Below are 12341 nucleotides of genomic sequence, written 5' to 3'. Positions count from 1 at the left end.
TTACTTACACCACTGCTGGTGGAAGTACCTTCGCTATAAGAACTCTCTATCAAGCCCTTCGAGTGAGTATTTGGCATTCTCTATCACACTGGCCATATTGTCTTCAAAGAGGTCAGAATACCGATATTGTAACTCACAGTATAATCTGTATTTTACTTACATTTGTGGGGTTTGTTCTACAAAACACAAATCAAAATGAGTTTAAATGTAATATAATGGCTTTTTATGGCGATGAAATTAACCATTATGTGTAACTGAATGTGATTAAATTGTACCTTCATTAAAGAACACATTTACAAGCCACTGCGTATGATCTCACACAATTAGGAAAGTCAGCACACCGTAATAACAGTCTGAAATGACCTGCATCTGTAATATGTCCCATGCAGCAGCAAGTTAATTGGCTTATTGTGTCATTCGTATAGAATAAACCATGCATATAATCGTAAATATGGAATTGATCATTAGCTTTGAAAAGTCAGCATGTATTAAGATATGAATATTCTCAAACAAGATATAAGACTCAAGACTGAGACAATGATTGATCACCAGTGTCTTGTTTTTCTCTCTTGCTCTATCGTTATGCTATTGTGGCCCAGCTGATGGAGTAAGAAAACTGTGTCTTGTGTGTACACGCTGTTGGATCTGCATTGATAAAAATTATTCTGTTACCATCCGTACTGTACCCTTTAAATACGGTGTTGTTTCTTGTTTGTGCAACCGGATAAAACAAGTTCAAATGCATAATAACATATATTCTTAGAAATGAGTTTCCCGATCAACTTTGAAATGAGCGGAAGGCTAATATAGATACAAGTAGGTCTGTCGGCACATTTAGTTAATCAAAGACGCTAATACCCACCAAGTGTCAGAAGAAGAAAACAGATTTGAAAGGAATTAAAAATTAATGTTTTAGAATGCACACTAATGCAATGAAATAAAACCATAACACTCGGGGCTTTATGACATGTGTTCAAGGTATACGCCTCAACAAGTAGCGTGTCTGCTATTCACAGGGGAGTACGTTTTGCAATTTTCAGAATGAGGAGATGAAGCCAGAACAGTTTGAATATCTGTCCGTGCTGGAGCTGGCCGAACAACTGACTCTTCTGGACTTTCTCGTATTCAGAAGCATCCCGTACCAGTGAGTGCAATTGTTGTTGTTGTGCAGCACACCAGGGTTTCAGTCTGATGCTCAAAGCTGAAGAGCAATCAAAGTGAAGGGATCAGGCAAGGGCTGCGTTGTTATGGAATGTGAATTTCTGTTTCAACATTTACCGCACAGGCATTATTTATATGAGCGTTTACCACGTGCCTCTGTTGAGAGACAGTTAGATTCACACCTTTGAATACCACCGAGACTGATTTAACAGTTGCCTTTCCAATCGACTCCCTTGGGTTCCCAGAGATCATCGCAGATGTGTGCGCGCGCACTGGATGTGTATTTATGAATTAATTATCCCTCCCATCGCACGGGTCACAGGGGGTTCATGTGAGGTGGTCCAAAAGTGGTGCCTAATTTTATCTTTTAGTTACGTTTGCATCGTGTGCCTTGCGGTGTTTATCGAGTCAAGATGATCGTAAATATTAAGCAAACACATTGTTTGATGACACTGCGTTGGCAGTGAACGAACTCAAATAATAGCGCCTTTTTCATTCACGCTGCCGTAAAAGGATTGTGGCTATGCCAGTTAAAGTTTCGAGGCAATAACCATCCACAGCACATTGAGAAGCCAGAGAGGTTACATTAGAAGTAGCTGTGTGATGCAAACATGCCTTTTGTTCGTGTGCCCACCTAAATGTGTCGCTCTTGTGCTTGCAAAATGGAAATGGGCTGCGTGCCCAGTGGCTGCTTCCGATGTTAATTTCATTAACTGTAATGAAGGCGGTGACAGGGCCTGTCAGAAGGAGGCATTCTGAAACGGAGTTCGTGCCCTGCATCTGATGTGTCCAGAGATAAAACACACTATTAATGTAATATATTAATGTTGTGCCCCACGATCAATATACGTACAGTGTTGCAATCACTAAAACAAAGCTAGCAGTCTGACGTGGTTTCCTGCTGGGTTAGTGAGGCTTAAACTTCAAAATCAATAAGTAATAATAATTCATTTGTTACAGACTCCCGCATTTTTTTACAATTGATTTTTGCCTACTACTTAAAGGTGCGCAAACACCGCCCTAACTCCTTGGCACACATCCTTTTTGCACCATTGCATCCTTGCTCTGTGACACATGGCCCTGACGACAAGGCCAGCGCAGGCCCCCATTTACATCATCGGTTGACCCCTTGCCTGTCGAAAAGCGGCAATGAATCAAGGGATGAAACACTGCCCTTTCAATTCCCCCACCCTACCGACACAGCGTCGGATGTTTTGACATTTTGTCAATGTGCAAACCCATGTTATTTGAGGAGGAGGAAATGTCACATGTGGAAAATTACATGCGAAATGCGTGTCGTCGCAGGGAGTTTTTAGACCGTGGATGGATGAAATCTGACAAAAACGAACGTGCGCCTAAAATCATGAGGACAAGCAAGCACTTTAATGAGGTAATGGCACGAGGGAGCGGCACGTGATCACCTTAAGCTTGGGGCATGCAGGTTAACGGAGACAAAAATATTTAAAAATTTGTCCAAAAAGTAAGCAGAAAAATCCTACTCGCCTATAAAGAATAAAGAAACTGCAGGTACTTGCGTGTGTGTTTTGCTAACGTGTTGTCATTGCACATGGATATTGTATACATTGCACTCTGTTGTTTATAACGGTTTTATTTGACACGCAAACGTGGAAATAAAAGGTTTTTTTATATACAATTTGCAGAACGAGACAGGCCTCGGTCAAAAAAGCTGCTCTGAATCACATTTCAATGTGAATGCACCACCTTGTACAAATCCCAAGATTAATAAATACATTAATTTAAATAATACATTTAAAAGTAAAGGCATCCACGTTGGTAATTTTCAGGGCAAGGGAAACAAATAATAAAAAAAACAATCTGGAGGCGATTGAATCTTTGATGGTGGTCTCAGTCTGGTGCACCTCAAGTCTAACAAAGACTCAATTTTCCGCACAGATGAGCAACTTGGTGGCCTGGGAGATTGCAAGCCGAATGGATGTGGGGGCCCGAGCCGCTGCCATCGACAAGTGGGTGGCAGTGGCCGACATCTGCCGCTGTTTGCACAGCTATAACACAGTGCTGCAGATCACATCCGCACTCAACCGCAGTGCCGTCTACCGGCTCAAGAAAACCTGGGCCCGTGTATCCAAGCAGGTAATATCCACGGGAGACCTCCCGATAAGACTTCTACGACTAGCTGACATTTGATTTCGTTAATCGTTTGCATCACATGGTTTCTCTGTAAATATTTGTAATGAGTCAAAGGGTTGCTTGATCAGAGTAGGCATCGGAGCTTTGAATCACTTGGGTTCAGGTATTGTGCACCACCGTCCTTTTTATGCCGTTCCAAATGAATTTGGAACAATATTAATGTTTAATTTCAGACAAAGGCGCTTATCGACAAGCTCCAGAAAATAGTTTCATCTGAAGGGCGATTTAAGAATCTCCGAGAGACACTGAAAAGGTCAGTCGAGTGAAGGTCACAGCACAACAAAATTTACCTCCCGCAGCTTATTGCCCAGTCTGTCTAAAAATGTTTTGTCTTTTGTTCTGCCATTATAAGCAGCTATTATTCTCAATTATAAATCAGACTTTATTACCTGTCATCATTTTATAAAGTATCCAGAGACACCTACGCTTCTGAAGCAATATAAAACTGCCGTACCGTTGATCAGACGCAGTCACAATTAATTACTACACAATCTCGAAATAACGAAGCATCTAAACGCCACCGTATCCCAAGATTGCGCTAAAACACTGCGACATGCGCATTATTCATGGGGGGGGGGGGGAGAAGACGAACGCATACCCTTTCCTAATACGTGGCGTGCCCTGTGCAGCTGTGACCCACCTTGCGTGCCCTACGTGGGTATGTACCTGACGGATCTGGCCTTCATTGAGGAGGGAACACCAAACTTCACGGAGGAAGGACTCGTCAATTTCTCAAAAATGAGAATGGTTGGTGCTCACCGTGCATGTCGCCTGTTTTTCTCGCGGTCACTGCTCACCAACAGCTGACATGTGGGCTGAGGGTGCCCATGCTGTTACACTCTCATACCAGTGAGGGGCAATATAGTCTAGTAATTTTTGTATATTTCTCTGTATCATGGAAAAAAATGTACATTACTGCAGGCAACTGCACCTTACCAAATGTTTCACTCGCTAGAGGATTAAATCCACGTGTTTTACATTATAAGTTCGTTATATATACATATTTCCAAGCTAGTTTTTAAATACATTAATATGTACATTTCAATGTGTGTTTGTGAGTGTATTAAAAACCAGTGGTGGCCAAACCACAGCTCACAAGCCACATGAGTCCATGAGCCCAGACCAGATATTTTTTACGTATCAGCGGGTTCTAATTTATTTACATGACCAAAAAGAGTGAATTGTGTGAAATTAGTGGGTTGTCAAATAATTTACTCGTTTAAGTTGTATAATTGCATCGATATGACTAACATTTTGTGACTTAACGCAGTGCCAATTTTCTGCTGTCGCCCATGGAATACGTGTGATTCCTGAGCAGTTCTAGTTTGCTCGATAGAGACAGAGATAGTTAACATGTTTTCAATTATTCTCTATTTAAAACAGGACACATCTGTGGAAGCGAGAGCAGCACGTAGCACTCATGTATGGCAGCTGAGCCAGGCATGAGTACTCGCGGAACACTCCCATAGATTTCTAAGTTCAAACCTACAGAGCCAACCAGCACGAGAAAACCAGCTAAGTGACCACCATACAGTGAGGGTAAAAGTATTTGATCTCCTGCTGATTTTGAACGTTTGCCCACTGACAAAGAAATGATCAGTCTATAATTTTAATGGTAGGTTTATTTGAACAGTGAGAGGCAGAATAACAACAACAAAATCCAGAAAAATGCATGTCAAAAATGTTATAAATTGATTTGCATTTTAATGAGGGAAATACGTATTTGACCCCCTCTCAATCAGACAGATTTCTGGCTCCCAGGTATCTTTTATACAGGTAACGAGCTGAGATTAGGAGCACACTATTTAAGGGAGTGCTCCTAATCTCAGCGTGTTACCTGTATAAAAGACACCTGTTCACAGAAGCAATCAATAAATCAGATTCCAAACTCTCCACCATGGCCAAGACCAAAGAGCTCTCCAAGGATGTCAGGGACAAGATTTTAGACCTACACAAGGCTGGAATGAGCTACAAGACCATCGCCAAGCAGCTTGGTGAGAAGGTGACAACAGTTGGTGAGATTATTCGCAAATGGAAGAAACACAAAATAACTGTCAATCTCCCTCGGCCTGGGGCTCTATGCAAGATCTCACCTCGTGGAGTTGCAATGATCATGAGAACGGTGAGGAATCAGCCAAGAACTACACGGGAGGATCTTGTCAATGATCTCAAGGCAGCTGGGACCATAGTCACCAAGAAAACAGTTGGTAACACACTACGCTGTGAAGGACTGAAATCTTGCAGCGCCCGCAAGGTCCCCCTGCTCAAGAAAGCACATATACATGCCCGTCTGAAGTTTGCCAATGAACATCTGAATGATTCAGAGGACAACTGGGTGAAAGTGTTGTAGTCAGATGAGACCAAAATGGAGCTCTTTGCATCAACTCAACTCGCCGTGTTTGGAGGAGGAGGAATGCTGCCTATGACCCCAAGAACACCATCCCCACCGTCAAACATGGAGGTGGAAACATTATGCTTTGGGGGTGTTTTGCTGCTAAGGGGACAGGACAACTTCACCGCATCAAAGGGACGATGGACAGGGCCATGTACCGTCAAATCTTGGGTGAGAACCTCCTTCCCGCAGCCAGGGCATTGAAAATGGGTCGTGGATGGGTATTCCAGCATGACAATAACCCACAACACACGGCCAAGGCAACAAAGAAATGGCTGAAGAAGAAGCACATTAAGGTCCTGGAGTGGCCTAGCCAGTCTCCAGACCTTAATCCCATAGAAAATCTGTGGAGGGAGTTGAAGGTTCGAGTTGCCAAACGTCAGCCTCGAAACCTTAATGACTTGGAGAGATCTGCAAAGAGGAGTGGGACAAAATCCCTCCTGAGATGTCTGCAAACCTGGTGGCCAACTACAAGAAACGTCTGACCTCTGTGATTACCAACAAGGGTTTTGCCACCAAGTACTAAGTCATGTTTTGCAGAGGCGTCAAATACGTATTTCCCTCATTAAAATGCAAATCAATTTATAACATTTTTGACATGCATTTTTCTGGATTTTGTTGTTGTTATTCTGTCTCTCACTGTTCAAAAAAACCTACCATGAAAATTATAGACTGATAATTTATTTGTCAGTGGGCAAACGTACAAAATCAGCAGGGGATCAAATACTTTTTTCCCTCACTGTACGTGACCACCCCGTATAACTCATTCAGCATCTTGTGGCCCTTTACCCTATGCAGGAGTTGGCATGTGGCTCGTAGGGTCAGGAAGTTTGGCTACTCCTGATAGATGCTATATCATCATTTGTTTATGCTTCCTCGTTATAAAAAAATGTCACCTTTCACATTGCAGATTTCGCATATAATTAGAGAGATACGGCAGTTCCAGACAAGTTGCTACAACATCGAACCCCAAACAAGAGTAAGAATGAACTTTACCCGTTGCATTACCAAACACCGCAGTCACAAACAGCACACACATGTCATAGAGCAGTTGGCACAGTTGTTTGTGCACTGCACGATGAACCCAGCAACCCAAGTTCAATTCCCAGCCACAGATAATGTCAGTGGCAAGCGATATCTGAACCGGTTCAGGGTGTCCGCTTTATCAATTTGCACTGACCAGTGTGGTGAAATATGATAAAACAAATAATAATGACCAAAAGGGTGTGGGGAAGCCTTCATCCAGCCTTGAGATAGAAATGGCATCACTGGTGATGATGATTATTATAAACATTATATTAGGTTCTTCCACAGTGTCATGGTTAGCACATTTGGCTTGCAATCCAGAGGTTGCTGATTTGATCTCCTGGCGTGGCAGTTGAAATAATGGGCACGTTTTTGTTTAATCCCCCCGCTTCTGTCAATAAATCGGTTCACCGCAGTCGATCGGCAGATCGCGTGTGGTTGCGTTAAATGTGGGCACTCTCAACTCTTCCAAAATATCTGCCAGCGTAGAAGAGTAGGCCAAGGTACCCTCTGAAACAGCTCTCCCGAGCTCATTCTGCGAGCAGTGGCGTCAGCGAGAAATTGCAGGGCTGCACCTTAAGCTATATTGCATATAAGATATATGTTTAATGTAATTTCTTGTACTTCTTGGTTTTTTCGGTAAAGTCACGTAGAATTGTTTAATTTTATTATGTTTTATTTTTATTATTTTATTACTTCCCTTCTACGTGACTTTACCGAAAAAACCAAGAAGATGAATCCCTGCAGTCACGAAAGCTTTAAATCGAAATTTAATTTCTTGTAGTTTAGAATTTAAAGTGTTTTAAATGTATAAAAATCCCTTCATTTAAATTACGTTTTGGAGGTTGATGTTGGTGCATTGCAGCAGTGGTGGTGCTAGGCTCAAGCAAAGAATGCAGAAGCTTGGGGCTCCAAACACCTCAAGGGGCCCCAGATTTATAACAAAACAAATTATGGGTGCATCAAATATCAGCTCAAATTCAAATGCTCACAAATATAACAAGCTAATTACCATAAAAACCTAATTAATCTCTCTGAACTCTATCTTGCCGGCATCTCTCTTCCCTGATCTCTTAGTGGATCTCGAATGTTGTCTCCGTTTCTCTTATCTCGCTACATTCGTATCTCGTGTCTTTATCTCGATTGTCATCTCACTGGAATTTTATAAATTGAAAGATGGGGGCCACCCTCTGAAATTATTCCGGCTCCCCCCCCCACTGAGACTACACCACCACTGCATTGCAAGTACTGCTGTACATTATCTTGGTTCTTTCGGGTAAAGTCACGTAGAAGAGAAATAATAAAATAATAAAAATAAAACATAATAAAATGAAATTCTCACGACGTACGTGTTCCAACGCGAGTGCACTGCGTGCGTGTGTGCGGCTTGCTGTAGGTGACACGCTTCCTGCTGGACCGGGCTCACGTGTGCGACGACGACAGCTTGTACGCGCTGTCCCTGCAAATCGAACCCAGGCTGCCCACATGACTATACCGGTGCATGATGCGCCAAGTCAGTTGAACGCTCTTCTGACACAGAGCACACGGACGAGGCCAGTTGGGTTGGGGGGCTTGGGAGGGAAGGCGGGGCCTCGCCTCCGCTCGATTACCCTGCATGATTTGAGGGAATCGGATGTTTGCACGGACCTGCGAGGTGTCTAAGAGAGTCTTCGACGGAGGTGATTGCTCTGAGTGACAGAGGTTGCAAGCGAACGCGGAATAAAAATGTGTCTGGCGGCAGTCATGTCTCTTGTGCCAGAAATTGAAACTGGAGCTTGCCACAAGTGGGACTTTTTTTGTAACTGAGGCTTTAATATGCAGCAAAACAAGTTTTTGCTAATGCATAGTGTTTAAGCATGCCTGCCTCACATCAACCATTAAGTCCAGAATGGAGATTATTTTTTGTACAGAGGTGGTATTATCAGTACCTTGAGGCATAGGAAGCGCATGTGAATGGCATTTTATTAAAAAATGCATGAATATGCCTTTTTTCTCAATCCTTCTGATTTAACAACAAAAATGCATTACAATATTCATACACCATTTAATTTAATGGAATGTGAATATAAATGTACATATAATTTAGTTAGCATGTGCAAAAATTACAGGAATTGTATCGTTGCTTATTCGGCTACAGAGGTTAATATAAATGTGGCCTTAATTTAAAACGCACGCAAATTCTAAAATAGCTACACAACATGGAAATGAACGTTATTGTTGGGAAATGCAGATGCTTGGGCTTGCATGCCCTGGGGCGAGTGGGGGGGGGGTTGGCCGCGGCGTATTTCCCCGTCTTCATGCATGGACTCGCACCGCCAGTTGTTTCTGCGGCTCAGCACGGCACGAGCGCTGTTGACCCGTGGTCTCTCTGAGCGCTCGCACCAGGGATGACCACACACCCGAGTCGCGACACGGAGACGATGCTCGCACTCACTCGCACGCAGGCTCGGACGCACGCGCACCAAAGGCGTGCTTGCTTTGTTCGTCAACCCTTGGCCTGATTGACGTTGCACTATGATGTCCTGTTTATTTATTTGTTGTGTTAAACGGCACAAACTTGCATGATTTTTTTTTAAACAAAAATCTTTTTAAAACTATTCTTAATTACTAAACATACTGATTGTTATTGAGACTTGTGTACGATTTACGATTTTAGGTGATGCATCGACGACACATATTGAGAACATATCTTTGGCTTTGATGGTTTCTGTTCTGGAGTCAGTGAGATTGGTAACTCATATGCATATATACAATGTTGAAATGTAATAATGATTATTACATAAAGTGCAAGAAAGCACGTTACACCTTGGTGTTTGTTTTTCATAAAAGGCAGCGTATGTGCAGCCAATCATTTGTATTATTCTCACTCATGACAAACTCCTTCCACTAAATCCTCTCTGAGAACATGCAATCAATCCCTATGGCCTGGCTAAGGTGTCGTTCGTGATAGCTGCCCTTTGTTCTTCACACGATTAAAAATAGCAGCCTCCTTTCGTCCAAGCAGAACATAGCACTCTTCCATGATGTCTGGTCAGTGTGGAAGAGTAGGCAACACCACCTTCGAGAGCCTGTGCTTTCTAGCGCCTTATACTGGAGGCCATTCTGCCCGCAGCGGTGTGAACAAATCATTGCCGGACTGCAACTTTTGCATCTTATATTTTATCGTAGGTTCCATTTAGCCTACATATTGTATGCATGATATACAATGAAAGGATTTAATTCCTGAACAAAGCACTGGCCGCAACTTTGATTAATTGTGTTCAGTGAAATCAGTCGTGAGATTTAACCGGGAAATGTTGCGCCCAATGAGTGTGAGCCACATTTGAACGTACGTCGGGCAACACGATCAGTACTCACATTTATCTCTTCTGGCTTCGAAGCTGTAGAGAACATGTGAGTATAAACGACGTATTATTATGTTGTATGTACATTAACATAGTTTTCCTAGGCGTTGGAATGTTGTACGTTATTTTACATGAGGTACCAAAAATATTTATTCAAATGGAAATGGATTTCATGGGTTTGAGGGGGGGGGGGGGGAAACTCTGTGGGTTATTAATGAGATACAGCTCATTTGGCTGCATATTCTTAACTGCAAAGGAAGATGATAAAACTGCTACATTATGAGATGTCAAAAACCAGTAGATCATACTTTTATTACTTCCTCTGTAACTGTTAACAAGAAAAAAAATCATCTAACTTTTTCCAAACATCAAATTCCTTTAGAATTCGGAGATATTCAGGTTGAACATTTTGGCATGACTTTAGCATGAATTGAAAAAAATACTTTTATTAAATGTAAGGAAGGCAAAGTGGTATTAAAATATATATTTTTTACAAATGATAATTTCTTACACTAAGGATCTCCACACTGCGAGGGATACTGTGCACTGCTTCAATTCAGTCTAATAATTCAGATATTTTTTCTTAAAACCTTTACTTCGTTGTGGTGATGGAAGAAGACATTCTCTCTGGTGGTGCGGAGCAAGCAATCAGCTGGTCAAGTGTGAGAATGTGTCTTTGCATACCATTTTATATACGTAAAAAGTAACATGTACAGTACTTTCATAGAAGGAATAGAGTATGCACATGTACAGTCAATCCACTGCTAGATTTGAAATCCACTGCTAGATTTGAGCCTCCGTGCTGTGGAGAGAATAGGTGAGGTTTCAGCCCATGGCCTTTTTCATTACAGAGAGATCTGCCTGAAACATAATATATATTTAACAGTGTTATGAATAAACGTGATGATTTATTTTGTCATGTGTTGCTCGTATACACAACTGCCAAAGCAGTATCAAAATAGATGTTTTGTGTCACATATGGCTTTGTGATGGGCACATGGGTTGCACATACGAATACCAGCCCATGACAGAAACGATTCGATACAGCTGCCTGCAAACAGAGTATTTCTCTGCAGGTTCACAGTTGTCCGATGCTTGGCACGTGTGGAGATAGGCTGATTTCGTTGAGCATAATTGAAGCACAGTTGAAAAGCTGCGTTGGTCTTACTCATCAGCAATGCACAAGCGTACTCGGATATTGTACGTACTACAGTCTAGTGGGCTCACAATTGGCTTGTTTTAGGGGATTCGAAGACCATAAAAATGGTCCCCGATGAGGAGGCAACTTTACCAGAAGTCATTTTGATCACTGGGGTTCTAAGCGCCTCTTTATTTTTACCTTACTGTAAGTTATTTAAGTATAAACATGAAATTATGGCTGTTAACGACACGCATTAAGCTACGTGTTAATATATGTTCTTTATTAGTATATAGTCATGAGAAATTATCTGAGCAGTGTTTTCCATGAATATTGGAAAAAATATGGAAATTAAGATAAACTCCGATTTATTAAAGTCAAGTTTACATTTGTTTAAACCTTAAATAAATAAACAACTACATCACATAATGCATCTCATAATAGTGGAATAGCCAGCAACGTTCACAATGTAGAATGGTACTTGTATGTTATATTGTCCTTATGATTGTGTGCAGTTGGTAAGGGAAAAAATATCTGCAGCGAAAAATTACAGATGATGCTGAAGGCTTTACACGGCTCTCCCAATGTGCATAGTTGGTGTACAATCGGCAGTACACACCATCTTTAAACGGTTCGTCAATCATGTGCATGGCAATTAACAGTTAAACATGGGTAATGCAAAATCATACGCAGCCATCTCTAGATTACCTGATACAATGGAGACAACGGGTGGCCCGAATGAAACAAAAACCTGAGCGTTGAAAAACATGTAGAAAACGAATATTGATTGTTTACTTACTTAAAATTAGGGTTTACTTTCCGACACGTTTGCGGTTGTACTCATTAAACACAAAGCGCTTGCCGCAAATGAATCACAATACATTGCTAATATCGTCAAGGAGCAAAAACCATTACACAAACTCCGATCATCCTCGCAGTGGCTTGTGGGTGCTCGCCATGGAACAAAGACTGTCACCGCATCTCGCGCTGTCAGATGCGTTACTGCGGCCATCTGGAACGCTCTTCCTTCCGACATTAGGAAGCCACTGGAGCGATGCCCTTGTAAATCTACACTGAAAACTCATTTAGTTAGAACTGATATTTGCGTTTA

The 12341-nt window shown here is 41.9% G+C and overlaps 1 protein-coding gene across 2 annotated transcripts in view; it reads left to right on the top strand.

Moving 5' to 3' along the window:
• Window positions 1-10255, top strand: part of LOC144935516 (ras-specific guanine nucleotide-releasing factor 2-like) — a 76035-nt gene extending 65780 nt beyond the window's left edge. Inside the window, exons 21-27 of one of the 2 annotated variants that reach the window (XM_078862249.1) lie at window positions 1041-1144; window positions 2467-2551; window positions 3076-3273; window positions 3504-3583; window positions 3960-4077; window positions 6633-6701; window positions 8145-10255. In XM_078862249.1, the coding sequence (XP_078718375.1) occupies window positions 1041-1144; window positions 2467-2551; window positions 3076-3273; window positions 3504-3583; window positions 3960-4077; window positions 6633-6701; window positions 8145-8237 (747 nt within the window). In that variant the 3' untranslated portion in view covers window positions 8238-10255. Of the gene's footprint in view, window positions 1-1016; window positions 1145-2466; window positions 2552-3075; window positions 3274-3503; window positions 3584-3959; window positions 4078-6632; window positions 6702-8144 lie in introns of both variants that reach the window. The other variant, XM_078862250.1, reaches the window with a different exon arrangement.
• The last annotated feature ends 2086 nt before the right edge of the window (window positions 10256-12341 follow it).

The sequence above is a fragment of the Lampetra fluviatilis genome, chromosome 13 (genome assembly GCF_964198595.1).
Source record: "Lampetra fluviatilis chromosome 13, kcLamFluv1.1, whole genome shotgun sequence".
NCBI lineage: Eukaryota > Metazoa > Chordata > Hyperoartia > Petromyzontiformes > Petromyzontidae > Lampetra > Lampetra fluviatilis.
This window is presented reverse-complemented; position numbering and strand designations above follow the sequence as displayed.